This window comes from Erpetoichthys calabaricus, chromosome 10 (assembly GCF_900747795.2).
Source record: "Erpetoichthys calabaricus chromosome 10, fErpCal1.3, whole genome shotgun sequence".
NCBI classification, from domain to species: domain Eukaryota; kingdom Metazoa; phylum Chordata; class Cladistia; order Polypteriformes; family Polypteridae; genus Erpetoichthys; species Erpetoichthys calabaricus.
Window position 1 is genome coordinate 81,511,720 of NC_041403.2, and position 17,731 is coordinate 81,529,450.

Genomic DNA, 17,731 nt, shown 5'->3' on the forward strand with positions numbered 1-17,731 from the left:
GTCCCTATATGGAAAGGGAAGTGTGATCTCCTGGATTGTGGCAACTACTGAGGGATAACACTGCTCATGGTGCCGGGTAAAGTCCTTGCTAGGGTTGTTCTCAATAGGATCCATGATCACTTGCTCACCTACCAGCGACCGGAGCAGTCTGGTTTTATGCCTAAGAAGTCTACCATCGATGGCATCCTGTCGATTTTCATAAAGTGTTTGACTCAGTTGATCGAGCTTCCCTGTGGGACACCCTGAGGATCTGTGGGATCCATTCAAGGTTGCTGGATATCATGGCCAGTCTGTACACTGGTACTGTGAGTGCTGTGCAGAGTGGAGGCAGAACCTTTGTGTTTTTCCCAATTGATTCTGGGGCTCATCAGGACTGTGTTTTTGCTCCTACTCTGTTCAATGCTTGTATGGACTGGGTGTTGACAATGTCGTGGGGTCCAACGGCTGTGGGGCATCTGTTGGTGAAGAAAGATTCACTGATCTTGACTCTGCTGACGATACTGTGGTCTTCATGGAGTCAATGGAGGCTCTGATGAGGGCTCTTGAGAGACTGAGCGAGGAGTCTGAGTGTCTGGGCTTGAGTATCCTGGATAAAAACCAAGCCTTTAAATGACCTCTTGGGCATAGCCATCAGTAGCGTGTCTGTCTGCTGAGAGAATATTGACCTTGTCGAGAGGTTTACTTTCCTCATCTGTGACATTCATGTAGCTGCTGACTCTTCCTATGAAGTCAATAGACAGACTGGAATATGTATGCAAAAGGACGAAGGTCCAAGTGTTTAGAGTCCTAGTGCTTCCTGTTTTACTATATGGTTGCGAGACATGAACATTATCTAGTGACCTGAGACGAAGAATGGACACCTTTGGTACTTCGGAGAATTCTTGGGTACCGCTGGTTCGACTTTGCGTCGAATGAGTAGTTGCTCATGGAGTCCTGAATGAGGTACATTACCTGCATTGTCAGGGAGCGTCAGTTACGGCACTACGGCCATGTGGCACGATTCCCCGAGGGTGATCTGGCTCTCAGGATCCTCATTGTTGAAGACTTGAGTGGCTGGACCAGGCCAAGGGGACGCTCATGTAACACCCAGCTGCAGAAGATAGAGAGTCATTTCTGGAGGGTGGGACTGGACCACGTGTCTGCCTTGGGGGTTGCCAACCAGGATCCCGAGCTGTTTCGTTGTGAGTGGGTGCGGCAACACACTCTACCAGTGCATGCTCCCTGACCTGTCTCGACCTGATATATCTTAGAAATATACATTTCCTATGCAACATATACATAACTTAATGTACTAAGTAAGTCATCTTAAAATTGGTCAGAGAATATAGAATTCAAAATTATTTCTAATCCTTTAATGGTGCAGTTTTAAGTAATACCAGAAGGGATGTTTAATGATAAATCTATTGTGATTTGTTACATTTTATTACTCGCACATTGACTTGGCTTGCTAATCCAGAACAAACCTAAACCAGCCTCTGTCAACGGCCAAGCAACATCTTACATTATGTAATGCCTCATGAAATCTTGTCTGTAATAAGGCTGTAAACTTAACCAATAACTGAGATTAGAACAGTTTATAATTAAATATGTGTTTCTTTGAATATATTCAAATACTGACAAATGTCTGGGAGTTCTCAAATGAAGAATACGCTGTTCCCCAATAATGAAAAAAAAATTACAACATTCAGCAATTTACTAGAAGGTGGCAAAATGTTAACAAGGAATATGTGTTGATCTAATTTTCTTTTGGTGTAAGAGTTTTGCCCAACCTCAGGCCAGATTTATATGGTATACAAGGTGAACTTGGGCTGACTGTAATTAGAGACATCAGTTTTGTGTGTGTGAAAAATTTGACATTCAGCTCCTCATTAAGTATTAATAAGTGTTCAACAGCTTCTGTCTGCCACAGGAGAGATAGTCAAGTCAGACAGCTCCTTTAGTTGAAAGGAATGAGAAATCAAAGCTGTAATCAGGCTTTTTTAACTTAAAATAAAAATGATGCTTTTATTTTATTGGACAGTTGAAGACAAAGCTATCTTACCTACAACATACGACTAGACTGTTTCTAGTTTGGAATATTTTACAAATACCAGAGAGTGTTCTGAAAAAAATCTCACAATGGTACATACGTGAAAAACACCACAGACATGTGAAAAGTGTAATGTAATTTTGACAATATTTTTTTAATTTTCACAATTTAAACTATACTCATTTTCAATAAACACCAAATTAAAAAAAAAATCAGGCTTAGTTTTCAGTGTGCTAGAAGATGTAATTTTCGAATGAGAATGATTGTAATTTGGTTTATTTTATATCAATCCTTTTCAGTTTTGGAACACTGTAATAAATAAAATAAATCCAAATACTGAATTAAAACATGGAGAGGGCAATTTCTAACAGGATTGTATTAACCAGGCTAATGCTAGTGGTTGTAATTCCATCTTTTACACAAATAAAAATCTCCATTCCAAAAGGAGAAAACAACCAATTCAGTGCACCCTCTATGAGATTTTAAAAGCTCCTTTAATTATACAATTATTAGAATGAACACAAAAAAGTACACAAACAGTTTCTTTATAAAATATAGCTGGTTGTATAAAGAAAAGAAAACCAATTACAGTAGATTTTGATGTTAAATCAGTATTTAAAATTTAACAAACATAATAAATAACATTTAATTATTTTGTGCTAAGCACTAGAAACTAGAAAAATACCATTTACATCAGCTATCAGAGTATAAACAGATAATCTAACTATGTGGAAGAAAACAAAAATACTGAAGTTAAAATCCCATTTACAAAAAAAAATGTGAGAAAACTGCAAGTTTTAAATAGACATATGAAAATTAGTACATTTAAGTTATACACTGATACACCCAATCTACTGCAGTATTAACTACAGTTTGAAACAAACTGGGCAGATAATATTTTGCTGAACAGTATCTAAGATGTACCTGGTTTACAATTCGACAGATCTCTCCAATTCTCTTTACAATCATTTGATGTAGCTGTAAGTATTCCGGAACCTCATCTTCTTCCTTAGTCCCTTCATCAATGACATTTAAGACATCCACTCTTGCAATTTTCAGAGATCTTAACAATAAAAACATAAGCAAACAGAAGTAAAACTGAACAAATAAACCGTTGATAAATTTATTAAAAGTGATGGAATATTCTGAAGTATACAGTGAAAAAATATGATCAGAGACATATCATGGTAATATGTTTATAATAATAACAACTAGCACAGCTTATTACTAGCCTGTTTTTGTTTTCATATTTGGAGTAACCATGTCTTCATGTTACAGAAGTAAATAGTTCCCTTTTAGCAAACTTTTGACACTGATTCATCTTACATTTCCCTGTATAAAAGACTACGTAATTTGCATTTTTTAACTGTTGTGATCCTGTTCATTATATAAAAAAGTCTTATTTTTTCAGTCCAGATACGACATACATTAACTCCACTTGTGCTAGTTGGTTACTACCTATATTTTGGAGATTTTGAAAAAGTCATCACACTGAGATAGATTGTGTTCAGGCGTTGGAATCAACAACACCAGACTTGGAGTGCTTCATGTTCATGTACAGTATATTGAATATTGATGATTGAATATATCTCAATCATTTGATTATTGCTTTTTCACCCTCAGGCTCTCTTGCCATTCCAGTAATCGGTTAAGTGGCCAAAATCTACAGCAACACTAGATGTATTTAACAGTGAATGGGTTATTCTCAGATAGGAGGACATCTAAAGGTACACCTCTAGCATTTCAAAATAGAAAGTCAACACTAAGCAGTATATCTGTCAAAGCTAAAACATAAAGTCATAATAACTGACAGAACCTTCTTTTAAAAAATGTGTCTAACTGAAGCTCCACGTTGGGACTATTGATATTAGTTTTCTTGAATATGGGGTATACAGTTGCTTCATCTCAATGTATACACAAGCAAAAAATTAGGACCTATATTATAAAGAGAAGATGTAGCCTATAGCAAGCTATATTTATTCAACCACTGATTAAAAATTTGGATTGAATCTAAAAGTATAGCCTATATGAAAAATTTGGATTTTACTTGGCAGAAGGCTGGACTGTTTATACTTTAACTGGAGAGAGTATTTTATTTATAAATAAATAAAACTATATTGTAGACTATTCAAAGAACAATCCACACTTAGTATCTGTAAATTGCTGCTTTTATATTATCCTTACTTACTTGAACAGAAAATCTCTAGCTTAAGCCAAGAAACCATACTTCAGCCTTCTAGAAAATAATTTTTTTTGAGATATGCCAATAGAGTAGTTTTTTTGTGAAATACAACATGGAGTCCTTCACATCAAAACAATGTACATTTTGTAAAATGTTGTCTGCTAAACAAGAAAACAAACGCAAAAGAGGTTTAGAAAATAGCATTATTACAATACTACAGTTTGATATGTCTTATGATATTTGGCTTAAACATACAAAAACACTCCAATAAGGCTTCCTGTCACAGTTTCAGCTATTACAAGTCAAGTATCCCTAATCTGAAATGCCCGGGACTGGCAGTATTTCAGAATTTGGATATTTTATTTTGGAATATTTGTATATACATATGAATTATAAGTAATAAGTGACAACTCCCGCATAAAATAATTTATATCACTGAGCCATTATTAATGTTGTGACTTCTCTGTGGGTAAGGAAAAGAAGACACGTGAGCCAGTGAATGCAGTTAAGAAAAAGAACAGTTAATTAGGGTGGGAGGTTCAAAACAAGGGAGGCAAGGATGGTCAGGGACAGAACTGGTTCTGAATAAATATTGATTTATGTACACCTTTCACCACTGTTTCTATTCTGGCTGGGGGGGGGGGCGCCATCACAAGATATTTTGACTGTTGTTACTCTCTTTGGAAGGACTGTTTTACACAGCAAACTAAAACTCTTTCTCTGTCCACACACACACTGTCACTTTTTTTTTATCCCATCTCAGCACTGTACTGCCATATGCATGGTAGCCATAACAGAGTTGCTACATTATAATGTGCATTGACTTGACAAACATATTAAACCTCAAAAGTGATGAATATAAGATATAGACTCTATTATAGTTCCCTTTTAAGACAACCAATGTTGCATTTTTGTTTGGATGAACTGTTTTATTTTTTCATCCGTTTATATCTGCTACTTTTTTTTTTTAGAGAACTGGCCGACAGGTCAGGAAAAGCTCGGCCAACTTTCACTCTATCATACCTTCTGTGCTGGAAGCCGTTAACCAACTGACTGAGGTGCAACATTCAGTTTTCGTATGCTGTGGGTGTACATACAAAAAAATGTATATGTTTTTACCAACATAAAAAGGCTATTTGCAACAGTGTCCCGTTTTCCTGATGTAATCAGAGCAGTTTATTGAAGTCCTACTGCAATAAGGGCACCTGACAAGAATAAAGGTGTTTTTGTTTTCCGTTAGCAATCACATTCTATTTATTAATCCCCAGAATGAAGATGTACTACAATCAATATTCCTCTAAACTGAGTGGCTACACGCCAGCCAAGCAATTTTAATGATGCCAAACATCTTTCAGAGGTGCCTTGCAGTTGTTATCATGTTGCTTCACAGGGGACAAAACCCGTCGACTGTGTTTCATTGGTTAGCAGCACCTGCAACAAGTGTGTTGTTTTTTCGTAGTGCTCAATGCTTTACAGAATACCCCAATCCAGATCATCAATCATGCATCTAAGCTTCACAGGGACACATATACATGACGACTGAGATTTACAAAGGTAAACTGTGTACAAATGCGTGTATGGCAGGTTTTATTAATCTGATTTTTTGGGCACTGAGGTGGGCTGGCGCCCTGCCCGGGGTTTGTTTCCTGCCTTGTGCCCTGTGTTGGCTGGGATTTGCTCCAGCAGACCCCCGTGACCCTGCAGTTAGGATGTAGCAGGTTGGATAATGGATGAATGGATGGATTTTTTGGGCATACACATTTTTATGTTTTATGGTGTGCACTAGGCTTGGGCGGTAATACGGTAATATGGTATCCCACCGGATCTAAAAATAGCAACGGTATCAGTTTCAATACCGTTATACCGTCATAAAAACAATGCACTTATATGGGAGACAAGGATTAAATATTAAATATAATTTATTTAATGCCTAAAAATGCATATGCGTGGTTGTCATCACGTGACAGCGTGGAGGAGAAAGAGAGAGGTGTGGAAAGATGGCGAGTCGCGCACCAAGTGACCTGGTCTCGAAAAAGAACACAACTTCTGCAGTTTGGCAGTATTTCGGGTTTCGACCGAACGAGAAGGGAGAGGCGGTAAATACGGACGAGGCAATCTGCAAATTGTGCAACAAAAAGGTGACCGCGAGAGATGGAAATACCTCGAACCTAAGGTCGCATATACGGAACCACCATCCACTCACTGCTGAGAGGATGGACCCGAGTTCACTCAGTGCAACAGTTTCAACGCCTCCCGATGCAGGACCAACAACATCTAGGTCCACCGCCAGTACGCAGCCGACGATAATGGGGGCCTTCGGGAAAGCAACAAAGTACAAAAGGGACAGTGTCCATTGGAAAACCTGTACTGATGCAGTGACAAAATACTTGGCGAAGGAAATGGTCTCTTTCCACACAGTGGAAAAAAAGTCCTTTACGGACATGGTAAAGGTCCTAGATGCCCAGTACGAGCTGCCTGGACGGAAATATTTCTCACAAACAGCCGTCCCACATTTATATAGTAAAGTTAGAGACAATGTTCAAGTGCTGCTGTCAGCAGCAGACAGTTATTCCTTAACAACTGACATGTGGTCGTCAGTTAACATGACACCATATATGTCTCTGACTGTCCATACTATTACACCTGACTGGAAACTTGAATCCAAATGCCTCCAAACTACGTATTTTCCTGAGAGTCATACAGCGGACAATCTTGCTGCTGTGCTCAGAGCTGCACTTCAGGAATGGCAACTTGACGAGAAAAAACTTTCAGCCATAACCACTGACAACGCAGCCAACATTCATGCCGCAATCAGGTCCCTGCATTGGCCGTGGCTATACTGCTTCGGTCACAATCTAAACTTGGCTGTCACAAATGGATAGCATGACCAGAGGCAAAAAACCGAGCGTGCCCTCGGACTATGCCGTAATATTGTCAGGGCCTTTTCACACAGCTGGCAACGTAAGCAGGAACTCCACAAGAAGCAAGTGGACTTGGGACTCCCAAAACATAGTCTCATAACGGTAAGCATAAAACGTGCAGAGAGTTCCTCAGGGGCAGGGCCTCAAATATAAAAAAAGGGGCATATATATATATACAGTGGTGTGAAAAACTATTTGCGCCCTTCCTGATTTCTTATTCTTTTGCATGTTTGTCACACAAAATGTTTCTGATCATCAAACACATTTAACCATTAGTCAAATATAACACAAGTAAACACAAAATGCAGTTTGTAAATGGTGGTTTTTATTATTTAGGGAGAAAAAAAAATCCAAACCTACATGGCCCTGTGTGAAAAAGTAATTGCCCCCTGAACCTAATAACTGGTTGGGCCACCCTTAGCAGCAATAACTGCAATCAAGCGTTTGCGATAACTTGCAATGAGTCTTTTACAGCGCTCTGGAGGAATTTTGGCACACTCATCTTTGCAAAATTGTTGTAATTCAGCTTTATTTGAGGGTTTTCTAGCATGAACCGCCTTTTTAAGGTCATGCCATAGCATCTCAATTGGATTCAGGTCAGGACTTTGACTAGGCCACTCCAAAGTCTTCATTTTGTTTTTCTTCAGCCATTCAGAGGTGGATTTGCTGGTGTGTTTTGGGTCATTGTCCTGTTGCAGCACCCAAGATCGCTTCAGCTTGAGTTGACGAATAGATGGCCGGACATTCTCCTTCAGGATTTTTTGGTAGACAGTAGAATTCATGGTTCCATCTATCACAGCAAGCCTTCCAGGTCCTGAAGCAGCAAAACAACCCCAGACCATCACACTACCACCACCATATTTTACTTTTGGTATGATGTTCTTTTTCTGAAATGCTGTGTTCCTTTTACGCCAGATGTAACGGGACATTTGCCTTCCAAAAAGTTCAACTTTTGTCTCATCAGTCCACAAGGTATTTTCCCAAAAGTCTTGGCAATCATTGAGATGTTTCTTAGCAAAATTGAGACGAGCCCTAATGTTCTTTTTGCTTAACAGTGGTTTGCGTCTTGGAAATCTGCCATGCAGGCCGTTTTTGCCCAGTCTCTTTCTTATGGTGGAGTCGTGAACACTGACCTTAATTGAGGCAAGTGAGGCCTGCAGTTCTTTATACGTTGTCCTGGGGTCTTTTGTGACCTCTCGGATGAGTCGTCTCTGCGCTCTTGGGGTAATTTTGGTCGGCCGGCCACTCCTGGGAAGGTTCACCACTGTTCCATGTTTTTGCCATTTTTGGATAATGGCTCTCACTGTGGTTCGCTGGAGTCCCAAAGCTTTAGAAATGGCTTTATAACCTTTACCAGACTGATAGATCTCAATTACTTCTGTTCTCATTTGTTCCTGAATTTCTTTGGATCTTGGCATGATGTCTAGCTTTTGAGGTGCTTTTGGTCTACTTCTCTGTGTCAGGCAGCTCCTATTTAAATGATTTCTTGATTGAAACAGGTGTGGCAGTAATCAGGCCTGGGGGTGGCTACGGAAATTGAACTCAGGTGTGATACACCACAGTTAGGTTATTTTTTAACAAGGGGGCAATTACTTTTTCACACAGGGCCATGTAGGTTTGGATTTTTTTTCTCCCTAAATAATAAAAACCATCATTTAAAAACTGCATTTTGTGTTTACTTGTGTTATATTTGACTAATGGTTAAATGTGTTTGATGATCAGAAACATTTGTGTGACAAACATGCAAAAGAATAAGAAATCAGGAAGGGGGCAAATAGTTTTTCACACCACTGTATATATATATTATATATTATATATATATACTTTGCATCACATAAATAAATTATATTGAAAAGTAGGCTATATTAAAATAGAAAACCATTTTTTAAATTGTAATTTTTTTCCTGTATTTTTTATCAAATAAATGCAGGCTTGATGCGCATAAGGGACTTATTTAGCCTAAAATAAATGTGCATGCAAATTTGACCAAATGGAATAATATACATTAATGGACTTATTTATTTATGCATTCATTCATTTATTTAGGCCTATTTATTCATTCATTCGTTTATTTATGCCTATTTATTCATTCATTTGTTTATTTAGGCCTATTCATTCATTTAATCGTTTATTCATCATTCATTAATTAATTCATCCATCCATCCGTCGGCAGGACTGCGTAACTCTCTGGGGCTCCAAACTGGCAATGGTGGAGCGCATCCTTGAGCAGGCCCAAGCGATCAGACACGTCCTGTCTGATGACAGAAGGAGCAGCCTGTCCCTGACACGGCAGGACATGGACGTCTTGAAAGCTGTTCATGAAGCACTGAAACCAGTCGGTGACTTCACTGATATTTTGTCAGGAGAAAATTATGTGACCAGTTCCTGTATCCTCCCCATACTACAGCTCTGCAGGGCCAATGTGTTGGCTGCGTCAGAAAATGACCTCCAGCTAACAAAGTCAATCAAAACTGGAATTCTAACAAAGCTGGAGGCCAAGTATGAATCCAATTCAGTGCGCAAAATATTGCGAAAATGCACTTTCCTCGACCCTCGTTACCATGGAGGATATGAGACGGATGACAATGCATTGGCTGAGACCAAGGCTGAATTACAGGCTAAGATCGTGAGCTTAGAGGCAGCAGGTCCAGTGGCCATCAGAGTGGAAGAGGGAGAGGCGCAACCTGCACCCTCACGAAAAAAGATGACTCTGGGAAGTATGCTGCAAAAAAAAAACTGATGCAATGGCAGGTCCCGTCGGCATCGGCACCGTAGAGGACCGAGTCGGAGCTGAAATAACAGCCTACTGTTTGGAGCCAGTTACTCAAGGAGACGAGGACCCACTTCTCTGGTGGAAAAATGCTGCCGGGCGTTTTCCCCAGATGTCGCGAGTGGCACGAAAGTACCTGTGCGTCTGTGCCACAAGCACACCATCGGAGCGGGTTTTCAGCACCGCAGGTAAAGTTGTCGGTCCACAACGTGCCCTGTTAAAGCCGGACAAAGTAAACATGCTGGTTTTTCTAGCGAAAAATCTTGACTAGATTGATGCCACTTGCCATTCGTTCCTATTCGTGCTGTGTTTATTTTTATTTATTTAATTGATTCAGGCATTTTTTTTTGGTTTACATTAAAAACAATATTGGAAAGAAGACTGGAAAAAAGACCTGCGGTGGGCTGGTGCCCTGCCCAGGGTTTGTTTCCTGCCTTGTGCCCTGTGTTGGCTGGGATTGGCTCCAGCAGACCCCCGTGACCCTGTGTTAGGATATAGCGGGTTGGATAATGGATGGATGGATGGTCTGGAAAGAAGTTTTTGTTTAGGACTGTTGCTTTGCAATACTTTTTATAATATGGATGATGTTTATGTTAATTCAACTCTGGTTGACTGTTGTGGGTCTATTTGCACTTTTTTATAAGCTGCTCTTCTTTGTTATTAAAAGTTGTTCAGGCGGTGTGATTTAATTTAATTGATTTGTGTGCGCGTCTCCGCGCGAAAACTGTTCTGGATGTTTATGTTAATTTAATTCTGTTTGACTGTTGTATTTGCACTTTTTTATAAACTGCTATTTGTTGCTAATAAAAGTTGTTAATATTGTTCTGCATGTTATTTTGTTATTGTTTCAGTATTAGTGTTTGATATTCAGTTTCTGAACGGTTTAGGCACAAGCCAACAGTTTGGTGACGCTGTCTGAGCCTTACGTCACATTTTTTTATTATTCATGGTAATACCGTATACCGAGGTAAAATAGGGAGGAGGTTTGACGGTATTAAAATTTGGATACCGCCCAACCTTAGTGTGAACATATTTTCACACTCAAATCCAAGCAAAGTTTTATAAAAGATACACTTAGTGTGGAATTATTTACTTGTGACTTCATGTCAGCATTCAAAATATTTTGGATTTTGAAATTTCGAATTAAGGATATTCAATAAATAAGTAAATCAAGTATTAGAGACCGGTGGGTTGGCACCCTGCCCGGGATTGGTTCCTGCCTTGTGCCCTGTGTTGGCTGGGATTGGCTCCAGCAGACCCCCGTGACCCTGTGTTCGGATTCAGACAGGTTGGATAATGGATGGATGGAAGTATTAGAGACAATATTGAGTGGTGGTGGATTTAAATGGCATTAGTGATATTATATTAGAGCATTACAATGGCATGCTATTCAATCAAACATGACAGATACAACCATTTACTTTGAAATAAATACAAAGGAGAAAAACAAACAAAATCAAAACAAGGTTCAACTCCCATTATGTTATTACTTTTGATCAGCTCATTCACTTGAAATACTGTAAATGCTCAGGTAAGAACTATAACTAAATAACAATAGTACTTCAATATTCATTAACATTCTAAGAACCTCAAATTTGAGCCACAGAAATAATAATTGTAGGAGGAAAAAGGGCATCCTGGCCGGAAAGAAGGATGTGTTATTACCAAGTTAGGAGGCCAAAAAGGAAGAACAGATGGGATGGCCAGCTAGATGAGGAAATAACTTTACTCCTGGACGTATTGTTACAATATGTTGGATGGACCAGCAGAAGCTGACAGATGGGAGTGGTTCCATCCCCCATATGCCAAGTGGCAGTGTGCCTCATATGGGAACCCAGTTGGGGCACCCACAGGGGTGCTTGGGAGATGGAGTCCGGAAGGGCAGCCCTGTTGGGGTCCCTGGAGATCGAGAGAGGACACAGTCGAGGGAGAACCTCCCTACTTTCCTTTTGACCTGGAAATGTTCACCAGAAGACAAGGCATGGTACCAGAAGCACTCCTGGGTCTGGCAAAAAAGGAAGCCCTCTGCCACACATGGACAATTCAGAGCCGAGTGGGCGAAACTGAACAGAGGCGGAGAAGGAGAGAATTGTTAGTTTATTCTTCATTTATTGTAGAACTAGCAAAATACCCGCGCATCGCAGCGGAGAAGTAGTGTGTTAAAGAGGTTATGAAAAAAAAAGGAAACATTTTAAAAATAACGTAACATGATTGTCAATGTAATTGTGTTGTCATTGTTATGAGTGTTGCTGTCTTTTATATATATAATATACACACACACACACACATAAACACATATATACATATACATATATATATACATATCTACATATACACATATCTACATATACATACGTATATACACATATACACATCCACATAAACATATATATACATATACAAATTTACATATCTACATATATATATATATATATATAGACATACATATATACATACAAACATTCACATATATATATATACTAGCAAAATACCCGCGCTTCGCAGCGGAGAAGTAGTGTGTTAAAGAGGTTATGAAAAAGTAAAGGAAACATTTTAAAAATAACGTAACATGATTGTCAATGTAATTGTGTTGTCATTGTTATGAGTGTTGCTGTCATATATATATACATATACACATATACACACACATATACAAGATATATTATATATACATATACACATATATTTTTAATATATATATTTTTTATATATATATATACACATACATACATACATATACACACATAGATGCACTTACAATAACATAGAAATCAATATAAACAACATTAACATCATTATCATATGAGAATATGAAGTAATATATAAGAAGCACATTTCATATAAATATAAATTATTAAACAGTAAAATCTTCTTCAATAATTTGCTACCGTGGCTTTTCGTTGGTCTGTCCAGGATTTTAAATCACATTTAGCTTGCAAACCGTTTCACGTATTGACTTGAAATGTGGTACACATATAATACGTCACGTCTGCTATCCGCTTTATGGGTGATGATTGTATTACTCTTTTTATGTTTATTTTATTTTAGAATCAACTCCTATCTGCGCACACCAGGGCGGCCGTGGGCAGATGCGTATGGTGTATTCACTCCATGTTATCGTGCATTGCGCTGTCACTGGTATTTTGATAAAAGAATTTGAACAATATATAAGAAGCGTATAAATTATTAAACAGTAAAACATTAACATTTAAGAAGTAAAGTTACATTGAGTACTACTGCAGTGCCTTCGGGTATACCTCATTTTTTCTTTGGCCATTACATGCTTAAATGTATAAATTTTTTGGTGTACCTACCCGAGAACACGCGACATATCACCGACCGTGGGAGAAGCATGGATTTTAAACACGCGTTGAGTTCATCTGCTGATCTCCCTCGTGGAATAACTGGTAATGTTTGAGTAAAATCTACAGCGAGTAAAACGACATTACCTCCTTTTTTTTTTACGATCTGTGAGATCTTGCTTTTTTCGGTTCAAGGCTTCATAAGCTCTTTTATGTTCAATGTTGTACTTAATAAGTACTAATTATCCCAAACCATCATCTTTGAATGTTGCAAGACTTTCGCCTTGTATGTAGATCGGGGTAATTACATTCATTGCATTCCTAGTCTGAATCACAATCTGATTGTATGGGTGGTTACCTGGCACTGTAGGGTTGCCACCCATCCTTTAAAATACGGAATCGTGCCGCGTTTGAGAATGAAATTGCGCGTCTCGTTTTGAATCAATACTGGACGGGATTTATCCCGTATTTTTTTTATCATTTTTTTTTTAAAGCAGCGTCTCATGCAAATCACCCCACACGCATTTTATGAAGATGCCTCCTTTCCAACTTTTGATTGGGTAATACTTGATGTCATCGTTAGTTTGATTGGTGTTTTTAACTGTCCAGTGAGGAGGGCGTGTCTTTTAAGTACAGTCTGCAAAGTGTTGGCACTGAGATATGGCGTCAGCGCCATAGTTGAAGCCCCTAATGTTGCGGTCAGCAAGTCGGCTAACATCCGCCATGTGCCGTCTTTCAGTTGCGAGAAGCAGATCATAGAATGGTTGCGCCACGGCGTGTGGTTCGTTTATACCTCGTGTCTTCTCATTAAAGTTTTATCTCGCGAATATGTTATTGCAATCCGCAGCGGGAGCGTTTCTATAAACTTAATTTAAACTTACGTTTTACACCGTGCTTTGTTTCCCTTATGAACACGCTTGTATGCTTAACTCGCTCCGTTCTCAATTGTTTAATTAATTTTTTGCCGTTTGCGGCTCTTCCTCCATTTCCCCCTACTTCGTTCTTTTATCTCGCAAATATGTTATTGCAATCCTTAACGGGAGCGTTTCAATAAACTGATTAAAAATAGTTTTGCATTTACCTTTTTAGTAAAAGGCGAGCTTTTAAGCCTGAGAAATGACCCCGTAAATGCACACGTTTAATTGCACATGTGTTAATATGTATGGTTACACAGTATTAAAAGACAGTGAACAACGTCAGTTACCTTTGTTCCCGCGTTTGATAAAAGGTGAGCTTTTAAGCCTGAGAAATCACCCCGTAAATGCACACGTTTAATTGCACATGTGTTAATATGTATGCTTACACAGTATTAAAAGACAGTCAAAAATTAACGTCATTTACCTTCGTTCCCGCGTGTGACTCGTGCTGTAAATCTCTTCCTTGTTTTTAGTTCACGTGATTACGTAGGAGGCGTGATGACGCGATACGTGACTCCGCCTCCTCCATTACAGTGTATGGACAAAAAATATGTTCCAGTTATGACCATTACGCTTTGAATTTCGAAATGAAACCTGCCTAATTTTTGTAAGTAAGCTGTAAGGAATGAGCCTGCCAAATTTCAGCCTTCCACCTACACGGGAAGTTGGAGAATTAGTGATGAGTGAGTGAGTGAGTCAGTCAGTCATTGAGGGCTTTGCCTTTTATTATTATAGATTGTGGCTTACATCGGGAGACAACTGTGCAAAGTGTTTATTAACATGTCATACATTGCTGAGTCTATGGTTTGGGGCTTTCTGGTGCCCCCTTGTGGTCACATAATATAATGATGATCAGCTGATGAATAATTACTTATTCTTAAACCAAGTTTCTGGATAAAGCACCTCTTCAAAAAATTAAAGCAATTAAAATGCAAAGACATTCATCCTGGTTTAAAGAAAAAAAAAAACATTCATCATGGTTTAATCTATAATAATAAAAGGCAAAGCCCTCACTGACTGATTCACTCACTCACTGACTGACTGACTCACTCATCACTAATTCTCCAACTTCCCGTGTAGGTGGAAGGCTGAAATTTGGCAGGCTCATTCCTTACAGCTTACTTACAAAAGTTAGGCAGGTTTCATTTCGAAATTCAACGTGTAATGGTCATAACTGGAACCTCTTTTTTCACAATATACTGTAATGGACGGCAGCTCGATGGCCGTGGGAGGAGGAGTTGAGTGTCACGTCATCACGCCTCCCACGTAATCACGTGAAAAGACTGTGAACACAGTAGGGACAAATGAAGGAGGAGCCGCAAACAGCGAAGAACAAAAAATTCATTAAACAATTGAGAAGGGAGCGAGTGAAGCATACAAGCATGTTCATAAGGGAAACAAAGCACGGTGTAAAACGTAAGTTTAAATTAAGTTTATAGAAACGCTCCCGCTGCGGATTGCAATAACATATTCGCGAGATAAAAGTTTAATGAGAAGACATGAGGTATAAACGAACCACACGCCGTAGCGCAACGTTAGGGGCAACAGTTTCAACCATTCTATGATCTGCTTCTCGCAACTGAAAGACGGCACATGGCGGATGTTAGCCTACTTGCTGACCGCAACGTTAGGGGCTTCAACTCTAGCGCTGACGATATTCGATTCTCGAGAGGGGATGCAGTGAGTGTGTATGCCTGATGAGCCCAGAATTAAGGAGAAACACGTGTCGCATACTCTTTGCATTATTTGAAAGTAAACTATTAAAACTATTCTATGATCAGCTTCTGGGAACAGAAAGAGGGCACGTGGCGGATGTAAGGCGACTTCCTGACCAAACACAAGCGTAACCTGGCAGGTAACCATCCATACAGTCAGATTGTGATTCAGAAAACGAATGCCATGAATTTAATTACCACGATCTACATACTGTCAAATAAACGAAACACACGCCGTAGCGGGACAGCTGTGAAAAGCGAGGTTCACAAAAAAACAGATCCTTAACAAATTGTTATTGGTATATTTTCGATCCGTTTAAAAAGGTTTTATTTTCTTCTTAAAAAATTAAAAGCAGTACTTCGCCGCAACGAAGCACGAGAATTTGGCTATATATATCTGCTTCTCACAATTAAAAGAGGGCACGTGGCGGATTTTAGACGACTTCATGACCAAACATAAGTGTTACCTGCCAGGTAGGGTTACCACTTTTAATACAAAAAAGTAAGGGACGCATACTACAGCGGGTGCCACATCCCAGTGCCAACAGTTTGCAGACTCTACTTAAAAGACCCGTCCTCCTCACTGGACAGTTATAAAGACCAATCAAACTAACGATGACATCAAGTATTACCCAATCAAAAGTAGGAAAGGAGGCATTTTCATAAAATGCGTGTGGGATGATTTGCATGAGACGCTGCTTTAAAAAAAATGATAAAAAAAATACGGGACAAATCCCGTCCTGTGTTGATTCAAAATGGGACGCGCAATTTCATTCTCAAATACGGGACGATTCCGTATTTTAAAGGACGGGTGGCAACCCTACAGTGCCAGGTAACCACCCATACAATCAGATTGTGATTCAGACTAGGAATGCAATGAATGTAATTACCCCGATCTACATACAAGGCGAAAGTCTTGCAACATTCAAAGATGATGGGTTGGGATAAGTACACCATAGAACATAAAAGAGCTTATGAAGCCTTGAACCAAAAAAAGCAAGATCTCAGAGATCGTAAAAAAAAAAATAGGAGGTAATGTCGTTTTACTCGCTGTAGATTTTAGTCAAACATTACCAGTTATTTCACGAGGGAGACCAGCAGATGAACTCAACGCGTGTTTAAAATCCATGCTTCTCCCACGCTCGGTTATATGTCGCGTGTTCTCGGGTAGGTACACCAAAAAATGTATACATTTAAGCATGTAATGGACAAACAAAAAATGAGGTATACCCGAAGGCACTGCAGTAGTACTTAATGTAACTTTACTTCTTAAATGTTAATGTTTTACTGTTTAATAATTTATACGCTTCTTATATGTTGTTCAAATTCTTTTATCAAAATACCAGTGACAGCGCAATGCACGATAACGTGGAGTGAATACACCATACGCATCCGCCCACGGCCGCCCTGGTGTGCGCAGATAGGAGTTGATTCTACAATAAAATAAAATAAAGATAAAAACCCAGGATTGTTTCCTGCCTTGTGCCCTGTGTTGGCTGGGATTGGCTCCAGCAGACCCCCGTGACCCTGTGTTCGGATTTAGCGGGTTGGAAAATGGATGGATGGATGGATAAAAAGAGTAATACAATCATCACCCATAAAGCGGATAGTAGACGTGACGTTCTATATGTGTACCAGATTTCAAGTCAATAGGTGAAACGGTTTGCGAGCCACAGGTGATTTAAAATCCTGGACAGACAAACAATAGCCACGGTAGCAAATTACAGAAGAAGATTTTACTGTTTAATAATTTATATTTATATGAAATGTGCTTCTTATATATTACTTCATATTCTCATATGATAATGATGTTAATGTTGTTTATATTGATTTCTATGTTATTGAAACTGCATGTATGTGTGTATATGTATGTATATATATATATGTATATATAT

At 39.0% G+C, this 17,731-nt stretch overlaps 1 protein-coding gene across 4 annotated transcripts in view; it reads right to left on the reverse strand.

Annotated features, from left to right (window-relative positions):
- szt2 (SZT2 subunit of KICSTOR complex) overlaps positions 1 to 17,731 on the reverse strand; it is a 382,417-nt gene that overhangs the window by 210,188 nt on the left and 154,498 nt on the right. For all 4 annotated transcript variants that reach the window (XM_051933248.1, XM_051933246.1, XM_051933247.1 and 1 more), the window contains one exon: positions 2,954 to 3,092. In XM_051933248.1, the coding sequence (XP_051789208.1) occupies positions 2,954 to 3,092 (139 nt within the window). The remainder of the gene's footprint in view (positions 1 to 2,953; positions 3,093 to 17,731) is intronic.